At 30.3% G+C, this 21,819-nt stretch overlaps 2 protein-coding genes across 2 annotated transcripts; both read right to left on the reverse strand.

The window, feature by feature from the left end:
* Nucleotides 1–623: 623 nt before the first annotated feature.
* Nucleotides 624–5,046, reverse strand: HELRODRAFT_168178 (hypothetical protein; the record flags this gene model as incomplete). The annotated part of the gene is made up of 9 exons (XM_009014062.1): nt 624–824; nt 1,066–1,115; nt 1,344–1,428; nt 1,944–2,024; nt 2,276–2,336; nt 2,513–2,553; nt 2,619–2,882; nt 3,723–3,780; nt 4,976–5,046. The coding sequence occupies 9 exons, from the start codon at nt 5,044–5,046 to the stop codon at nt 624–626; spliced, it is 912 nt and encodes a 303-aa protein (XP_009012310.1).
* A 5,604-nt stretch (nt 5,047–10,650) lies between these two features.
* HELRODRAFT_73737 (hypothetical protein) lies at nt 10,651–20,861 on the reverse strand (the record flags this gene model as incomplete). Its single annotated transcript, XM_009014063.1, has 9 exons — nt 10,651–10,824; nt 13,792–13,901; nt 13,965–14,043; nt 14,990–15,120; nt 17,246–17,410; nt 18,433–18,518; nt 18,579–18,700; nt 19,049–19,215; nt 20,507–20,861. 9 exons carry the CDS (start codon nt 20,859–20,861, stop codon nt 10,651–10,653), a joined length of 1,389 nt encoding a protein of 462 aa, XP_009012311.1.
* Between the last annotated feature and the right edge of the window lie 958 nt (nt 20,862–21,819).

The following is a 21,819-nucleotide window of genomic DNA, read 5'->3' on the forward strand; positions in this document are numbered from 1 at the left end:
AAGACCCATCTGTTTTCAAAATTCATTGAGGAGCGCTGTTGAACATCGCGGAAATAGCGCTTTATAAGCTAATTGATTGATTGATTGATTGAAAAAGCCGAACACAACTGTTACACCAATAGCTACATACCATCGACTCTAGCCAAATTTTAAAGGTATAATTAACTTGTTTTCTTACACATTTTGGATCTAACAGATATTTCGAATGTAATATTATGTAATCCAACCAGACAAAAAACATTTGACGAACATTTAGAGACATTTAAGTAAAACTTGAACATCCAACTAGTAACAAACCGATTAAATGCTAAGTTGCAGTTCTGTAACGTTGCTGTAGAAAAATTAAAATACCGAAATAAAATAAATTTAATATTTTACAGGAATAATTGTATAACACTTCACCATCAACAATATTTAGAAAAACGTAGAATACTCCCGAATAAAATGACAAGAGTGCCTACAGTGTAGCAATAGTTCATTTTTTACTGAAAGAGCTCCTTAAGAAATCAAAACTATAATCAACTTTACTATTACTTGAAAAGACTTTGGGATTTAAAAATAGAAAACTTTTGATTTATAAAATCGAAATTTTTAAATGAAAAATAAATTAAAAAATGGTAATGTCATTTAATTTGGTCATCAACAGCAATTGATAACGATCGAATCTCGGACAGCTTCTGTTGAATTGTAAGCTTTAATTCGTCGGGATCTAGACTGAAACCACCATCAGCATCTTCGTCTTCTTTTTTATCTGTTCGGTAGCCTTCCTTCAACTGCTTGCAAAGTTGGGAATAAATGACCTCTGCCTCGTTGTAGTACGTCGTCTATGGTTCAATAACAAAACATTTCATGATATTTTAGTCAAAAATAATAAAAAAATAGACATCTGACAAAATCTTTAATTATTCCAAAATTTTTAAAATTGACACAATCAAATTTTCATTCAAAAACTAGCAGAAGCAGACAACGCAATAGACATTCATTCAAAACGTTTTTAGTTCATCCACAAACTGACTCATAAACATTCTCTGGTAAAATAAAAAAAGAAACAATTGTTTAATTCACTTGGGCATTAACCAGCGCCTGCAAGGATGGTTGAAAGTAGGCAATTCTACCTGCAAATTAAAAACAGTTTGCCATTATATTTTAGAAATTAAACTTGTAACCATTGTATTTAACCCAACACATCAAGCAGAAAGAACGTAACAGGTTAACGGGTCCTCAACAAAATTCAATTTTAAACTCAATAACCTTAGTTTCAATCGTGAACAGTTAATTTTTGTTATTGCTACATTTAATATTACAAAAAGACTGAAAAACACACAAAAAATTATCGTCCAAACCTTCGTACAGCTTCGGCACCTCATCCATCAGCAAACTGTTCAGATGATCAAACTCTGCCTTAGCAATAGCGCAAGATTTACGACTCTAAATCAAATAGTTTGATTTAAACTTAACAAGTTTTTTGAATTTATGTATCATAATAATTTATTAATGTATAAAATACTCTAAAACATCTGATACAAATAAAACGTTTCATTATTTTATTGTTTCCATATCAAATAAAAATACATATCTGGTGTTACTTAAATTTTCATCCCATGCATATTTAGAGACCTTACAAAATTTTTCTATAGCTGAAAAATTGTGTTTCAATCTTACTTTCCATGATAGTTTTGGATCAGTTGAGCGTGATTTTAAATATACCAAATTATGACACCATCAACATGTTTAAAGATATTTACTGGAAATTAGGCAATAAGTATACAAAAAAAGAATACAGGTTTTGATGAATGTGCAAATAAATAAAAAATAAGTTTTATAAAATAAACTGGAGACAGTGTAAAATAATGCTTTCAGCTTTACAAACTTAATCATCATTTCATCAAAATTTGAACATCAGTAAGTAATGGTAGATGATAATTTTAAAATATGAAACTTACATTTTCCAATTTTACAGCATTGGGCCCAGTTCTTTCTCTTTTCAGGTACTTCTCGACTTTTTCTTGGCATTTTGTGAACTCCTAAAATCATCATTAAATTTAGCAGTTAATAAGTGAAATAATAAAAATCAAGAATAGAGCCCTCCAAATGTTGAAAACATTATAATGATAGTCAGCATTATGAACAAAACTTAGAATGAATAAATAACACATGCACACCTTAACAGTTTTTAAAAGTGTTAGCATCTAAATCAGAATAATTTTTAACTTCTCCATTTAAATAATTTGAACAACGTGTAATTAGGTATATGAATTATAGAAAATTAATTGACCTGCAATGATTGCTCTCTTTTCCTCATGGCCATTTGCAGTGAAGGAAATATCGTGCTGAACCTATATTTTTCAGAAAATTGACACGAATTGTTAAGACATAATTTGAGAATTTTATTTAAAACCATTCTCAAAAACATAACCAAGTTAGACTTCAACAGCAAAATAAACTTATAATCATGTTTTCAAGTAGTAATTGTTAACACACCATTCAGAAAAAAACTTAAGAAATTAATTACTTTTTCATCGGCTCAACCACAACTTTGTTAGAAATGGAATTCTACAAATTAAAAAAAAATCAATGTAATAAAATTATTCACTAAAAAATAGCAATAAAAATCTAACAAGCTCATTTGTTTGAACATCCATTTGTCTAGCAGCCTGGGCCCACAAATCAATCAAGTTCTTGAATGTTTCATCTTCCTTGTAGAGAGAGCTGTTTTGTAAATTATTCACCATGTCAACCTCACATTTTGCTTGAGCTGAAATAATATTTAGATTATCCAAAATGGAGAATATATAAGAACATTTTAAATGATCAAGTGCTGTTAGACCTGCTTGAGACTTAATGCACCTCTTCATGCTGTCCTGGATCTTGTTGGAGCTCTCCTGCAAACTTCATTCATGATGTAAGTGTTATTAAAGTAAATTATGAAATGGATGCATCTCCTCAATACTCAAACTGTTGTTATAATGACTTGGTAAGTTTAACATGTACAAAAACAATTTTTTAGACAAAGAGTCATCCATTTGCAAAAATTCATAAATATTCATTGTCAAATAAATCCAAATAAAATTTTATGATAAAAAGAGAATAGTGTGCTAGATAAGTGCCAGAGTTAAGCTAGTGGACTTATTTATTGACCACAATTATTCAGAGGGAGCAACTGAATAATAGAAAAACTTAATGCAGCAACCCACATTTATATAAATTAACAATATGCAAAATTATTCTAATAATGATTGATCATGAAATATGCATAAGGAAAGCTCTGACAAATTAATTTCCATTTTAAAGCAAGTGTCAAAAAAGTAAAAAAAATTTAAATTCATGACATTTATTAAAAAGTTACATTATGATTATAATAAAGCACAAAACATATTAAAAAAAGACATCCAATAGTATTGTAAAAAACAAAAGAACCAAACTTTTCAATTTTTCTTATTTCTCGCTCAAACTCTCTTTCAGACTAAAAATGAATTAATTTTGTTTGAATGATTACAAATGTTTTACAACTACATCATTATTTTAAAAACAATGTTTTATCTTGTTTATTTAAAAGTTTGATATAGCTTATTCATAACTATTTTATTTTAATTTAAATTAAACATTAAACTATTTTTTCAGCAATGATTTTTTGCCAAGCCAAGGCATTTGATTTGATTTTTGATACTGTAAAATTTAAATAAGATCAGTTTCAAATCTTTTAAAAATTAAAAATCACAAACTGTTTTTGAAATAGCCGATTTTTTGCCACCACCAGCAATTTTGTTAAAAGGATTGTACCTTAAAAAAATTTAAATTTAAAAAATAATTGTTTATTTTGTTTTGATTTTGTTGACTTTTGAGTAACAAATTAATTAAAAATTTAAAAGTAACAAAAAACAAATTTCAAATTACTAAGTAATTATTACTTGAAATTCATTTTGGCAATTTTTAAATAATCTTTACAAGTTTACATTAACGATAACCATTATTTATTTTAATACGTATTTTAGTTCTTTCTTATTTTAAACGTAAATCATTTTAAATCATAAATCATTTTAAACCTTAATGCTTAATTAAACGGTGTAAACATTAACGGGCGTGAATTGTCTTGCGAAGTATTGAAATGTTCAACGTATTCAATGGCAAAACAGTTGAATTGTATAAGAGAATAAGTGGAAAAGTTACTCACACCCAGGTCTTATTTTGTTAAAACTTTCTTAAAATAAATAAATACTATATCCATAACTCATTATTAAATTATACATAGAAATCGATGTTTATCGGAGGATGACGCCGAGCTGAAAGTAGAAGAAATAGTTAAATAATTCAGAATCAGCTGAAGATATGGGTGTAAAAGTATGATTTATGCATCATCAATTATAATGATTTTAAATTAAAGTTAGATTTTAAACTGATTCTTTAACATTATTTGACGAAAACGTCATCTAATTCGATATCTAGGAACGCGCTGATTATTCAAAACCATAAAGTTTAGGAGATCTCTGCAGCAAATATAACGGATTATAAATTTGACATTATTGCTACTTTTTAACACGGAGAATAAAACAAGACAATCTCACTAATGAATTATCATAATAATTCGTGTTCTGAATCTTATATTAATATTTTATTAGCAACAAACACGGGACATATACGTGTACGCGAATGTGAGATGGTTTCCACTTAGAAGGATTAACTAAATTAAACAAATAATTTCTCTAACACGTTTGCTTACGCAGCATAAAAAGTTGTCCCTTTATCAACTTTGGTGCAAGCGATCTAAGCTTGTCATACCTAGTTGAATTGTTTATTATACCTGTCAAACCAGTGCTTTCACATCGAAATTGTTCTTACTATAATTGGTCATATATCAAAACTAATTTGGTTTTTTATCATTTACAAGATTTTCCAGACAAAATCATTTCCGCAAACACGGACGCTCATCAAATCGATGCACACATATTTAACCGATCTATCGATTATGCTAACAAACCCATGCACAGCATCCTGTACGATCTTTTTACGGTTCTTACATTTTCTTACCAATACCTTATTCCAAAACATTACGACAATTCGTAGCAAAAGCCACACTTTAATTTGAAAGTGTAAAACTTTCCTTTAAACTCATATGCACTATTTTTAAACGTATGAATAGAAATATTAAAATAGTTTGATATAAATATTCATAACGAAAAATTCAAACACGTGATATATTACAGAATAAATGTACAAGATAATTCAATGAGAAAAACAGTAATAATAATATGAATATTATGCTAAATGGTAAATTTAAATACCAAAACAAATCTGTAATAAATCAAAAATTTTAATCGGAATTTTCAAAAAAATGTATTTACACGTAACAGATTGATAAGAAATGAAACAAAGTGAAAATTGCTAATGAAAATAAATCCCAGAGCTACACAATAATAGTCTGTACTCTTCAGCAACAGAAGAATTAAAAACGTCAACTGAATTTTCAAAGATTTTAACATCAAATTAACAAAATTGATGCAAAATAATTAACGAGTTTTCACACTTCAGATTTCAATGGTACAATAACTGCTAATGAGAATAGACACAATTTACATATAGTTATTATTTTTATAATTTTTAAGAAATCTTTAAATATTAATGAAAAGCAATAACATTTTAAATAGAGAAACAATAATAAACACTTGAGTACATAACTAAGCAGATTATTAAAATTCTCAAATTTTATAAATACGTTCAAATTGAACGGTTGAGTGGATATTGTTGAAACATGTTAATACGCGGCCTACCAATTACACCAAACTAGCAGAAAAATATTAAAATTTTCAAATTTAAATAATGTTCAAGCTAGAGACAGGAAGAAACTACCAAGAAAAACCCATTTTCATGAAAATGATATTTTTATCTAAATTTTATTTACAATTTTTGGTCATGAAACATTTTGGTATAATATTTTAGAATAAAAGCTATGATTGTAATAGCCTATATTTAAATTTAAAGACACCAGTAAAATGAAAATGTTTCGGAATACTTTAATGCAATCAATACATATAATAATCAATATATACTGCAGCATAACCACAGAAAAAAAACGTTTATATATTTTTTAAACGTTTCTTGGATAATAACGGATGAATTTGGATAACGAGTTTCGTTTGCATTTATTAATTTATTTGATTAGCCATATAAAAAAAGTAGAAATAATAATAGAATAATGCTTAAAAACGAAACAGGCACGTTGATCACCATAATCATATACAAGAAAAGAGTATTTATTACTCGCATTCCATAATGATAAGTACCTCCCTCTCTCTCACTCACTCCTCACTCACTCACTCCTCACTCACACACCACACTCACTCATACACAACACTCACTCATACACAACACTAATACCCATACTCACCTCCAACCTTAACACACACAAGGTTTTATGCGCCTAAGTCCACATAATAATGAGAGTAAGGCACTTATCACACATGTATTAACGCGTAATGCCACACACACACGCACACACACATTTGCCAGTATATATACGACCAACCGATATATATATATATATATATATATATATATATATATATATATATATATATATATATATATGTATGTATATATATATAATATTGTATTAATTCTACCGAATTGTTGGCATTAACCAATTTAAACTTTAAATATAATCTCCACCCAACATATATATATGTATGGTCCCATATATTGTATATGTATATATATATACATATACGATATGTGGGACCATGTTCACTCAAATGAATAATACGCAAAAAAAACATATTTCTTATGAGCTTTTGATCGTAAAAACGCTGATATGATAGAAAAATTAATTTTTGCATTTTTGCTAACCCTAACGAACGTACCAACAAATCACCAAAAAAGCATTTCAAAAATTAAATTTTCAAAGTAAGCGTTTTTATGAAAGAATGAATAAATATATGAATCAATCAATCAATCCATGCACGATAAAAATTCTTTGAAACAAGCGACAGATTCAAATAACTGGTCTACAACTTTCGACGTGTTCAAATGATATGATACAGACCAGAACTAAATGTTCTAAAGTGACTTATAGAGTGAGTTTATAGAATTCATATACACATGCACACCTTAACAGATTTTAGAAGTATTAGCTTCCAACATCATCTAACTAGCGTATTAGTTAAGTTATTTATAGACAAAAACTTTTTGAATACCATGTAACTTAACCAAAACATCTTCAATCGTATAGAATGACCTTTCCAAGATTGAAATTCTTACATTATAAATATCACCTAGCCCCAACAGATCAATCTTGATTACATCTCTGAGCACAACTACAACAAAAAGAATATACAAAACTCAATTCAACACGTTCTTGATCCTATAACTTAATTGTTGTCATGCTATAAACTACATATATCTGCACATGAGTATCATCATTTTAATGAAATAATCATTATTTAAAATTTAAAAAACAAACCCAAATACTCTAACATTTTAATCTAGCAGTAAGCCTGAAAACTAACGCACCCAAATAAAAGAGCTACGATGTGTAAGACTGAAATACAAGAACTATGATGTGTATGACATTGAAACCTCTTGAAAATATCATCACCAATATTCATAAAGATATTTCAAGTCGACCTTTAATCTAACTTGTGTTATAATGCAAAAGTTAGAATAAAGATAATTTCAAATTAAAATGAAACATCTCAGCAATATCAAGTGTAATACTTTCATAATCTTCGTACTGAGACTTGTATTCTTGGAACATTCAGACACAACAAACCAGATTTTAATTTATAGTAAATGTTAAAATGTTTTTAATTTAACTCAACGAACATATTTATATTTCGCACCAAATTAAATATAATCACTGAACCAAATTTCTTTCAAAGTGTGAAATAAAAGAAGTGAATTTAGGTAAATAAATTTAAATAATTACATGAAATTGATGAAAATCGTAACTGAAACAATTACATTTCAAACTGTTTTTGAATGATAATACATTTGTAGACGTATTTCATAAAGTTATTTATGAAACTTGAATAAATCATTTGACAGCATTTTTTTTAGAGAAGTATAACATTTTACAGCTTGAACTAAATTCTTCTGTCGATAACCCAACACATCATTGTAAATCAAAACTTTTGAATAATTTTTCATAAAAATCAAAATTGTTGAGTATATAAATATTTAATGCAGAAAATTATACAATTAAAATCATGTCATAAAATTGACGAATAAACGAACGATTAATAAATTAATATATCATCCGAACGCAAAAACAACACAAATTTCAGTGTTAAAAATTCATTTGATTATTTACAAAGTATTTACATAAGCGAATTGTTAAAATTTGCAGACCGAGGGTGAACGATGATAAAGTCATTCAACTTTTTAAAAAATCCTCCCCACTACGTAATCATTGTTTAACGGCACAGCACAAGTTTGGACTTCCCACCAAACGAAAACTTAAAAAGTAATACCATTCAATATTGGTCCTCAATATTGGACGATGCACCTTTTATTGGACCATGTGTCTTTAATACATCGATCGTGTGTCCATCCTTATTATTGGATCCCACGTTTTTAACATTGGACTACAGTTAACAACGTGGGATCCAATATTGGAAGAAAACAAGAGTTGAATTGAACGATTGGTTCAAGGTTTAGGCAAGAAACTGCAAGGCTCAGTAAGTGGTTAACCAATATACCGTTCATAAAAAGTATGATGTAAATTATATGTAAAGGACTTGTTCCTCATGGAAAGAGCCCAGTCGGAGGAACTGAAAATAAAAGACGGCTTTGAAATAAATGAAATAAGGGCTGATATGAATAAAAATGGAGTAATCTGGATGATTTGCAAATAACAAGAGATCGATCTAGAAAAATTACCATGGAAAGAAGGTAAAGTGAATCCACAAGAGCCACGTTGTAAACAAACATAAAACTTACAAATACTCCGTCAGTCATCGTAACGAAGTGCTGGTCAAAAATGGAAGATAGGTTGTTAGGTATCATAGTTTAGAAAAAAGGCCGCTATTATGTGCAACAGTAAACATACAAAAAAGCTTAAGTTGAATGCGTTAAACGCTGCTTGTCGTATGCAAAGAAAATCTGGACGGCCTCAACGCGGATACTCAAAAGTGAAAGTTTTAATTCACACAGTGCTAAATGTGAAGATTCTTCTGTATTAAACTGCAGTGCATGCGCAGACAGACATATGTGCAAAGCAGTACATCATAAAGTTCACGATAGAGTAATCTGGATGATTTGCAAATAACAAGAGATCGATCTAGAAAAATCTTTTGCATTCGAACCTGATAACTGCAAGAGAGCAGCAGGCACTTTAAAACTAACCATCTTATTGTCCTGAAAAATCAGAGTGCGCTTTTAAACAATGATTATTATATGTTTTGTAGACTTTCGTGAACTTTTTCTTTACAAATTCGATTTAAGTTTCTAGAGATATTCTGATATTATCTAGATTTTCACGAATCTCACGGCTGTCAAAAATTTGAAACATGAGTATCATTATAGTCATGTTTTTACATTTTATTTAAACAAAATTAGTCATTAGTCCGGAATGCCGACTACTATAACATGAATTTAAGAAGGATAAATCCAAAATTCTGGCAAGAGAATGAATCCATGAATTTAAATTTATGGCAACATGAATTTACTTTTTTTAAAATTTATTCTTACTTCATTTCTTTCTTAATATAAATTATTCAAATGATGTAGGAAAATTATTTAAAGTTGGAAACATGAACGTCAAAAAATAAATGGTAATTTTCCCAAAAATTTCCCGCCTGAATATAATTTAATTAATTCATAAAAGCTAGTAGTAGCTAGTACCACAATCAAGTAATGTTGACTGTATAAACAAATACGGTTTTTAAAAATTTCTCACAATCTGGATCACACATTCAATAAATTGGTCTTCAACGTATTGAAAGTATGTTCATGAGCTGATTCAGGCAAGATAAGGTCTTAGAATTTTAGTAGCTATTAACAACGTAAGACTATTAAAATTTAAAAAATAGTCAATGACGATATCACACACAAAATCCCGTTGCCTCGCTCTAGCAAATCAGCGCGAATTTTTGATATATTAAAATCCGACTTAAGCTTCTGAACAAATATTGTATGCGTAAATGATGAGCGTAGTAAAATAACCCATTTGAACTTCTTCGGATGAGTCAAAAAACAAGGTTATGTAAAGTTGTACATTCCTTTTCCACACACGATAAGATATACCAAGATCAGTGTCAATTAAGTGAGCAATGTTACACATCTTAGATTTCATTTTATTCAACGATTTTGAAAAAATTTTATTAGTCGAGATTATTAATTTCGAAAACAGTCAAAAATATTCAACCTCTTTATCATGAGTTTGTTTGATAATGTAAAATGCAAAATTTACCTAAAAAATCCAAGAACGTTATAACAGAATAATTGACACACATAAAAACTTTCGGTTAAAAGTTTTACTGTTAGGTTCAGGTAAAAATTCAGAAGCTACGAGTTTAGGAAATTAATTACATAAAAAAATTATCCTATTAACTGACAATAATTTAAAAACGTAAATGAAGATTCACATCTAAAAAAGACGTAACCTGTTGAATTTCTTCCTCTAATATTTTGTTAAAGTTCAAAGATGACGAAAAATGTTTAGGAATTTACATTCTTCTGAGGTGTTTGATTGTCACTAACTTCACTTTCATCCGTTTGTATTTTGATCAAATTGGAAAGAACTATGATGCCCCAGAATATAAGACCCAGGTTACGATTGGAACGAAACTTCTCACCACACTGGTTTCCATCTTTCAAGTTTACTGACCATACCTAAATTTTAAAATAATCAATTGAAATCAAATACAACTTCATATCCAATTTTAATACATGTAGCTAGCTCCATATTAGAAAGCGAAAATAATTAAATTAATTGAACGACTCTTTCATCATGTCAACTTACCATACCTAAATTTTAAAATATTCAACTGAAAACAAATACAATTTCACATCCAATTTTGATACATGTAGTTGGCTCCATGTTAGAAAGCGAAAATAATCAAATTAATTAAACGACTCTCTTATCATGTCAACTTTGACAGGTAAAATTTAAAAAACCTTCCACCTTCCTTTTTTATTTTCTTTCCTTCTTTATTTACTTTTTTTAAAAAGAATTTTTAAAATTTTATTTCCCTAACTTTTACTGTACAATACATTATTCACTTAATTTTATTTTATTATTTGTGTTCACTGTATAATGACATGTGGTACATACAACTGTTCGGATCTTACAATTATGCTTATAATGTTATTAATAATTAAGCAGTTAACATTGTTATTTAATTATTCATAAGTGACTTTGTTCATACTACGTCCTGGGTATGACATAAAACTGCATCCACGCTGCCTTGCGTGCTTTTGAGCGAAAGGCTAGGCCCACCGCTTATAACTGGTGGTTGTCGTCAGGATGGGTGCCGGATGTATAAACTTTTCCCCAAATTATTCCTATGCCATCACAAAGAAAAACAACGGCCCCTAGTCCCCAGCAGGCCTTAAGTGGTCAAGGGGTACCAAGAATCCCTGGGAAGTATGCAATAGCGGAGGGATGTTGCAGAAAAATTCAGAATGGCCCCTCTATGGTACTTAGACTTGGAACGCTCAATGTTGGATCACTGACTGGCCGCAGCATGGAAATCGCAGAAATGCTTGAGCGTAGAAGGATTGACATCTGCTGCCTTCAGGAAACCCGATGGAAATCGAATGGTGTCTGTCATGTCAACTCAGACAAAGAAAAATATAAACTATTCTGGAATGGTCAAAAGACGGCCAAAAATGGTGTTGGAATTTTTGTCAGAAAACCGCTAGCCCAAGAAGTACTGGATATTAAAAGGATTAATTCACGTCTCATGTGGATCAAGCTTCGCATAGAAAAGCAAACAATGATTATTTTTTTCTGCATACGCACCACAGACAGGCGAATCAGAAGAGATGAAAAATGACTTCTGGACTGCATTCTCTGACACCATCTCGACAATACCAAAATCTGAAACAATCCTGATTGGAGTTGATCTCAATGGCCACGTTGCAGAGGAAACAGATGGTTTTGACAACGTACATGGCGGTTTTGGCTATGGAAAACGGAATGAAGATGGCAACCGTATCCTTGAGTTTGCTGAAAGTCATGGGTTTTGTTTACTGAACACATATTTTAGAAAGAGGTTGGAACATCTCATAACATACAAAAGTGGGCCATCAGCCACGCAAATTGATTTCTTTGCTGTCAAGCAACCACACCGAAGGCTGTTCAAAAACGTCAAAGTTATACCCGGCATAGACTCCATGTCGCCCAACATAGACTCCTTGTGAGATACCTGGTTGTCGAACTGTCAAAACATAAGTCTAAACAAATGCCTCGGAGAATCAAAACGTGGAATCTGAAAAGCAATATTCATCGAGAAAAATTTCAACAGATTGTCGCCACACAGTTAGACCACCAATCGCAAGCCAGTACAGATTGGAGTACATACAAAACCGTTTTAATGAACGCTGCAACTACAGTTTGTGGGAAAACTGGTACAAAACGTCAGCATGAACGTGACACTTGGTGGTGGAATGACAGTGTACAAAATGCAATAGCTGAAAAGAAAGTTGCATACAAGCAATGGTAAAAATCAAAATCTGTAGATGACCATAAAATTTTCCGTGAGAAGAACAACTATGCAAAACGTCAAGTTGCACTGGCTCGGACAGATCAGTGCAGAGAGTGGCTCACTAAAAGCAAAGGTGAACAAATGAAATCTCTGTATCGTATAGCAAAACAAGCAAAGCGTACGAAAAAAGACATAGTTGGTGCCTCATGTACGAAAAACGACAAAAATGAGATGGTTCTTGAACAAGATGAGATCAAGCTACAATGGAGAAAATACTTCAATCGTCTGTTAAACGAAACAAATCCCATCAATGTTAACTTTGACGCTCCACCCATCGAAGGTCCGATTCCAGACATCACTTTAGAGAAGCTTACAGAAGCTCTGAAAGCTAGGAAGGATGGAAAGGCAGCAGGGCCCTCTGGACTCACAAATGACATTATCAAAGCATCTGGTACTGCAGGTATCCAAACGTTACTACAACTTTGCCGTGAAATCTGGAGAAATTGCTCAATGCCGACTGAATGGAACTATAGCATGACAGTCCCGCTATACAAAGGCAAAGGTGATCCATTGAACTGTTCATCATATCGGGGTATACGTCTGTTAGAACACTCCCTGAAAATTGTCGAAAAAATCATTGAAAGAAGATTAACGTCGTGCATCACAATCGGAAATTATCAATTTGGTTTTCTAGCGGGAAAATCAACAATTGATGCAATTCACATCCTTCGGCAACTGCAAGAGAAGTACCTCCACCGTCTGCGGTGGTTTGGTCATGTCAAACGAAATGGAAACAGTGCCATAACTTCTCTTGCCGATGTTGAAGTACCTGGCACACGTCCTAAAGGCCGTCCAAAGAAGTCCTGGTCGCAAACAATCGAGCAAGACATGAAAGCTCTAAATTTAAATAAAATGGATACAACTGATCGTCTAATTTGGCGCAAAAAGTTGATGGCAAAGAAAACAACGTCCTACCTCGGGAAACCGGGTCTCTGAACGCAAAACGAAGATTGATTGATTTGTGTTCTATTGCATGTAGTAACATTTTTTGCATCTGACAGAAAAAAGAATTTTGAAAATAAGTATAAAAAATAAACAAATAGAAAGCCTAGTTAAACAAATTGCAAGGAGCAAGGAGCATCCAAGTAACCTGATGGGACAGATGCGCTGCAAAACCAGCAACTCCCAGATAGTAGAGCCACGGTTGGTCGCATAGGATGCCAGTCGTTGTCAATCCTCCTACTACTATGCTCCCAAAGCCTGAAAGGAAAAATTTTGTATTATCAGATCCAAATTAACTGTAAGATATGATGTAAGTACTACCTGCCAGCCAGTACTTTGTACTCTCTCCAAATTTAATAGCTGTAGATTTTACACCCACTTTCAAATCATCTTCTATATCCTGATACAAAAATAATTTAATTTTGATCATCACTGCTTATCGTTGAAATTCTGTGGTTCTGAGTCGCAAAATAATCATTAACAGTACTACCAACTTCTAAAAATTGTGAATACGTTAGCAAGCTAGTCTAAACAAATATAGAAAACCAGAAAAATTTGAAACGTCAAATATTAATACTCGCCATTAAATATACTCTAAAGAATTAGTGAAACAAATGCACAAACCTAAAATAATGTGAAAATGAAATCATAATGCGTTTAAGTAGCTGCTTCAACAAAGGGAAGTTAAGCCTCAACTAATTAAAGTAATCACAATATATCTTTTGATTCGCTTTTATAAAAGACATCAAACACTAGTTTAACTATTTTAATTTTCATAAAACATCATCTATAACACTATATATTCTTCTAGCGTCTTTATAAGAAAAACATTGCTACTTTGATTAGTAATGAGTAAGATCAAAAAAATCTCCTGGACAGACAAAAACAACAGCTATTTATAAAGCGCAAATTTCACAAAGACGCCAAGAGCAAGAGAGAAACACATGTTTTCAAATTGTGAATCCGAGGTTGGACTGAATGTTGAGAAAGTAAAATAATGAACGATTACATATAAGATATAAGTTTCACTGTTTCATTAAATCAGTCGGAGAATGTGAATTCTAAATCATGTGAAGTTTGTTTGGAAGCTAAAGTAGCGTCCTGGTTAAAGCCAAAGAATAAGGACATTTAAATGGATTGTGCAAAGGACAAGTCTTATGTATCTGTTCTGTACAAATTGCAGTTTTTTTTGGAAAGGGCTGAGAAACATTTAAAAAAAATATTAGTAAGTTTCATCGACATTAAAGACTGGACATTTAGCTTTCAATCAAGAATAAATATATAAATACAAAGTCTTTTGAATGAACAGTTATGTGTGTGTGCAATCAGAGAGTCAGAGCACTAACTTGGAAGGCATAAATAGTGTCATAAAGTAAGGTCCACGCAATTGAAGTTATATACATAGAAACCATGGCCCACTGAAATGTATTACAGACGGCGCTCCAGCCCATTACGGCCCCCCAGTTAAACACCAAACCTAAAAAATATTAATGAAATAAGAATATCAAGAATTAATTTACATTTAAAACTTTATGGTATAAGATTGCAAAAAAATAAGCTACCATTTATTGAAACAGAAATAGCAAACTAATAAATGTTTTGCTGTTTTTTGATAGGACATATTGTGATTACTTTTTTTAAACAAACGACATTCAAATAATGTTAAATAGCTGGAAAAGTTCTTGCAACTTGATGCATGAACACAAAACCAAAACATGATAACAAAAATTAATTATTGAACTGTTAAATGTTATTTTAAAACACAAACAAAAAAACAAGTTAAGATTTAAATACTACAATTCAATACTATTTTTTCCCAATAAACCATATAATAAATGTAACATTTAAAAAAAATCTAATTGTGAACATAAATATTTAAAAAATATTTGGTAACTGCCAACAACATTTTTTTAAAAAGCAAACAATAACTCCAAAGAAATTAATTTTTAGCCTAATTATTTATCAACCTTATCTGAAACAAACATTCATCATGGTACATGTTTTTGTTAATGGCGAATCTAGGGGGTGGCAGGGGAAGCACTGTCCCTCCCGTTGTGAGCAGTTTTTTAATAAAAGTCAGAAAAAAGACCGTTTTATGTATAAAATCGACCAAAAAAAGCACACTACTACAAATCTTGCTCCCGGTGTAAATTTAAACATTTTCAAAATTTTGGTCCTTCCCACCACAGTTGTCTAGATCTGCCACAGGTCAAAAAACTTAATTAAAAAAACTGGGAGTTGAAACAAACGCCTTCAATTTTACACAATTTTCATTATTTTCCATTAATCATTTTTATGCCAACACAGATTTTATTTTTCATTGTTCTAAAACAGTTCCAAATAAAACACTACACATTACAACATAGACTGGAATTCTGTTTAACTAGCAAAAAACTGGCAGCTTTTGGAGGCAACGTGTTACAACAATCTGATCACCCATGCAGAGTAGTTAATTAAAATGAACCTTTAAAACGAGTGAGTGGGGAAACGATACAAAAAAGTTACAGCATTGAACTGATTTTTGGATTTATAAATCAAGGATAAAGCATTTATTTATCATAAACTTTATGATGAACTAGAGTAAAAATTATGTTATAAAGATGGTTACTATTTCACATAAAAGAAAACAAATTATAAAATGTGTGTTGAATTTCATGAAAACTGAAATCATCATTTTTTTGTATTTTACGATTTCAAAATTTGGTGTTTGCAAAAAATATTTAATAGACTTTCGAACTATTTTAAAATAATTTAATTAAACAAACGAATAACATCAGCTGTGACAATCAATAAAATACCACAAATGCTTTACATATCCAGGCAATTGAGTGAATTTTCAAAGTGAACAAAACATTCATTTAATAACATACCAACTGAATAATCGCTTTAGTTAGTTACACTGATAAGTTTGGTTTACCAGCAATTAAGAGTAGAAGAAAAGTACTAATAAAGAGTAGAAAAAGTAATTAAAATAGAATCAAATGGAATTATGCAAATCTAGCTAGCGCTGAATGTTAACTAAATAAATCAACATTCCAAAAGTTCTTCCTTCACATGTACTGCAAGCTGAATTGTTAAACAGCATACTGCTATCATTTGTCTTCCAAATTTATTTAATTAATCAAGACTGTAATGGCCAAACTTTTACGATTTTTGAAAACCCTGGCAAAACCGAGCCAAGGCAAAAAATGACCTGGAGTTTCGAATTGTGTAAGATTTTTGTCTCAAAATTTTAGCCTAAGCTTCATCAGATTTGTGCATGTAAATCCAACTTTTAAATAGATTTGCAAGATTCATATATGGTGCAGCCCTATTATTATTTAAAACCAAATAAGCCGACTACAAGCCTAACAACTAACAATTAAACTAAATGAGTAAACAAATGTTAAAAACTTAAATAAGAAAATTAACATATTATAAAAAAACTAACTATTTTAAGTCTAACAAAAATTTAAGTTAATGAAACAATTACTTTGAACAAAACAAAAAGAACATCAAAATAGAATAATAAATCTATTTTGAAATAAATCTTAACCGGATAAATAAAAAGAGATACATTTAAACTAAGCATGTCCACAATGTCAAGCATTTTATAGAAGAACAGATTAAATAGCAAAGACACAACAATGCAAAAACCTGGCATGAATATATAGTATCATATGTCATGGTCCAAAACACCCCTGATGTATAGAGGGCTAGGGTAGGCCACGTTAATGAGCCATATATTTCTGACCAGGCTATCAAAATACCCCAACCTTGGGTTATCCCTGACAAAATGCAATGCCAAAAAAGTGGATTAGTGCTATTCACATATATAAATATATAATTAGATAGGTCGATTTTTAATAATAATGATTAATTTAACATCTTCTAGAGTTATTAAATAATTACTGTTCTAATATAAGTAACCAAAATCTTGTTTAACATAACATGATCATCACTTTAAACTCAGGCATGAAAATAGTTTTCAAACTTTTAAATGTTCTTCAACTATGTTTATATAAAAAAAAAATTGAGTTTGAATTTAAAAAAATTATGTCGAAATAAATACAAGGCTGGGTTTTTGAATTACTGTTGACATATTTATAAAACGTTGAAATTAATTTCCAAGAACATTAAAAAGCTGTTGGAACTTTCAATTAATCTAAGATTTGAGTTTATGATCATTTAGCTGAAGACGATAGTTGAACAGGTTCGAAGTAACATAAAATCTTACATTGTAATTAATAGTAGTAACACACACCATTCTTCATTTTACTGTTTGTAACAAGTTTCCGTAAAAATCATTAGAGAAGTCTGTAATCAACACACTAAACTTTCATTAAATTCAATTTAATTTATATTCCAATAATTGTGTTGGATTGTACAATGTTTCGATCGATTAAAGTATGTAATATATTCTATTAGAAAAAGTTGTCTACACCATAGAAACAAACTGAATCATTGTACTTCCAGGTGAGTCTTACCTGCTGCTCAAGGAACAAAAAATCCTAAATTATGTTTATCAAATGCTAATTTGAATAAAAATTTAAATAAAGTAAACTTATGCACTTTTCAATAAATAAAAAAACAGATGAATTGTAATATTTAATATATTCTTTATAATAGTTTGAAAAAATGCTATATTTAGATTTGTAAAACCCTGAAAACTGTTGGAAAATATGTACCTAAGCAAAACATTGATAAGAGTTTGGTTATTGTTTCAATAATGGTAGCTTAATGGAGCTTTTGTTGCTTTTGTTTTAGTACAAATTTTAAAAAAATATAGCAAAAGAAAAAAAAACATCACCTAGAAAGGCTTGTGGCCAGTAAGTAAACCTCTTTGCAAGTGGATAAATAACACACGGAGCCAACGAACACACGCCCAGACCAATTCTATACAAACAACAAATTCATTTATTGAATCACGATGGAAAATTGACATGGAAAACTAACGTGTTCCAGTTAAATGTTAGAAGGATTGAGAAGGATATGGAGAGAGGAATTGATAAGAAACACAATGCTTTGAACCTCGTTACTTGGTTGTTAGCTATTGGACGTAATTTCGTTCTTTCAACCTTTGAAGGATAATAAGCAAAAATAAATTTGCACTTTTGAAAAATAATAAGAAATAATGTATAATTTCAGTGTCATTAATCACTAAAAACTACATGTAAAACAAAAACTAAATGTAAATTATAACTGAATTAAAGAGGTTTTATTACTTAATGGTTGTAGGGAAATTTACTCTGGTAATAACTCAATTGTTATAACCAAATAGAGATATGCAAAGAAAAAAATTTAAATGAAGTCTGTAATAAAACCTGTAAATGATATTCGTAATCAACAATTCATACTAAAACTAATTCTGACAAAATATTTAGAATACATTTATCAACTGAAATCAAATGTACAAAATAGTTTACTTTAGAGTCAAAATCTTTGTCCCACATATCATTGATAATACAGCCAGCCCCTCTCATAAAGAATGAACCCAGCCCAAACAATATTAGTGTCTTTAGATCTGGTAGCTGTCCAGCGGGTGAAGCTAAAGTTATGCTCCAAGCACAAGGTAGAAACACCAGCCATGTTCCTACAGAGATGAAACAAAATTTAAAATACTATTAATATCTCCAGTTACTTTTACAAAACTCACTCGAATAAAAATTAATTTCTCAATCAGTAAAGTAACAGGTCATCCAACCTCAGAGATTTTTATAAATCTAAAATGCATACTTTTCCTCACACTCTACATAAGATAGTAACTCATATTTATCTTAATGCTCATGAAAGAATAAATCTCATGCTTGCTGAAATGCAAAAAAACAGAAAACTCACTCAATGTAATGCTAAAAATCTTTTTAGCTACTACTGAAAGAATGGATTAGTTAGTTGGTCAGCAGTAGACCATGCTACATTCAATATTGTGATAATCCTTTAAATTAATTGAAAATCATAAAGATATATTGCTAAAAACAAAAAAGACAAACATGAAATAAATAATTAATTAACCCAATTTTTTCATTGTAGACATGAATGGCAAGAACATTTGTATAGCCCTACAAATCTGCGTGTACCAAACTTCAAGAGAGTCAGATATGCATCATTTACAACTTACAACTTAATACTTATATGTCTAATTGTTAATTTATAAAATTATTTTTATTTTTTAATGTGTTAATGGATTATAGAAACATTGTTCCGATAAAAAAATTCTATATAGAAAAAAATTGAGCAAAAACATAACTATTCACTTCATTTAGTTTCACAACAACGTAATATAATTAACATCAACAACAAAACTTCTACTATTAATAATGTTATGTTATTTTATTCATTTCAATTTTAGAGACTCAAACCAAGTATTTTATAAGAAGCATCACACCTTCTACCTAAGTAAATAATTTCAAAAAACATCTTAAAATAAATAGATCAATTGGCTGAAGATCAGAAGGCATTAAGTGATCTGAAATTGGGTTGTGCAGTGTCAAATTAATGATATTATTAAAATAAATTATTGTCTATATATTGTTTTTAATACAAATTATTATAAATGCACCAAAAACAACACATTACTTAGACACTAAGACTAAGAATAAACTGTGTAAAGAAGTAAGACAAAAAGCTTAATTAAGAAGTATTTGTTTGATTTCTGTTGATATTATAATTTGAAACAGTAATGCATAATAATTAGTGAATTGGTTAAATTTTATTTTAAGTAATTATTAAAATTAAATTAATGAAATTTGCAAACACAATACAAGTTTTTTTAATTTTTCTATTTTGGATACCTCATTTGTCAACAAAATAAGTTTGAACGTATGTGAACATATACAGAAATATATGTACAGAATCAAAATAAAAAAAATAGATATGTAACTTACCAATAGGCCGATCAATTCTCATCAGTCGTAAGTATGGCTGCACAGGTTCTGGACAGGCGCTGACGAATCGAACTGCAAGTGACTGGTGATCAGCTTCACTCAGTATTGTTAAATCTGGATTTCTTTTTTGATTATTTACATGCAGAAAACGTTGACTTATGGTAGAAGACAAAGGAACACAAAGTGGATGTCGGGTTGAGTTTGACAAAACAAATGATGGTTTTGTGTTGAGGTTGACGTTGATGACTGCTGGTTGCAAAGGAATTAGCAGCTTGAAGTTCCTATGGGAAGTGCAACCTAACGAGAATTGAACCGATGCCGCGTCACAAAAAAATTTTAACTTCTGACGACTCATTTTAATGTGTTAATTATGTTAATTATGTTAAACGAAAGAATAAATCTGCAATTTTAATTTTAAGACAAAATCAAGGGCACCACCTCCGCCATTTCACTTTAACAGTCAACATAACAGTATAAAAGTGAAATGAAGTTTTTAAAAATCTAAACTAAAATCACTATCTTCTTTCTCATGCCTTATCCTCTTAGGATATGTCAAGGGGAGGCCTATTTACCAGCATACAAAACCTTCTTATGGGTTGAAGCAGGGATATGCAAAGAACCTCAACTTTTAATTATTTTCAGTAATGTCTCCTCTTGCTTCAAACCACATAACTAGAATAATAAGACTAATCGATCAATTCCATCTATCGGTCGGGCTATTTGTCGTGCTTGGATTGTTGGCTTACGAAATTGCATGGATTTTAACGAGCAAGCTAAATGAAATAATGATTTAATATGCTTAAAACATTGTAGTAATTCTATTTAATTTTAATAATGATTAATATAATTATGTATTATTAAATTATTTTTGTTAATTTGAATATAAAAATTGCTTTTGGTCCGGTGAAATCCGGTGGTTTACTGAAGCCGAAGGTTGGCTTAGTAGGATTGAACTATAGTCACCCTTTTTTTTACACTATTCGATCATGTTAAAAATTGGTTTGCTTATGAAATAAACGGCCTAAATAAATCAAAATTGTTATTTGAACAACTATCTTCATTATATTCAATGAATATTTTACATTCAGCTGGTGCTCATAAGAAACAGCAGTGGCTTACAGGGTTTCATAGAACTCTTACGATAGCACTTTTTTGTACATATAATGCTTTAAATAAATCAAAATATTCATATCACAATTATTTTTGTCAATATAAATATAGAAATTGCTTTTGTCAGGTGAAAAACAGTGGCTTACTGAAGCCGTAGGTTGGCTTAATCGGATTTTTTCTCATGTATACAATACTATGAGATA

Source organism: Helobdella robusta, assembly GCF_000326865.2.
Source record: "Helobdella robusta unplaced genomic scaffold HELROscaffold_13, whole genome shotgun sequence".
Lineage (NCBI taxonomy): Eukaryota > Metazoa > Annelida > Clitellata > Rhynchobdellida > Glossiphoniidae > Helobdella > Helobdella robusta.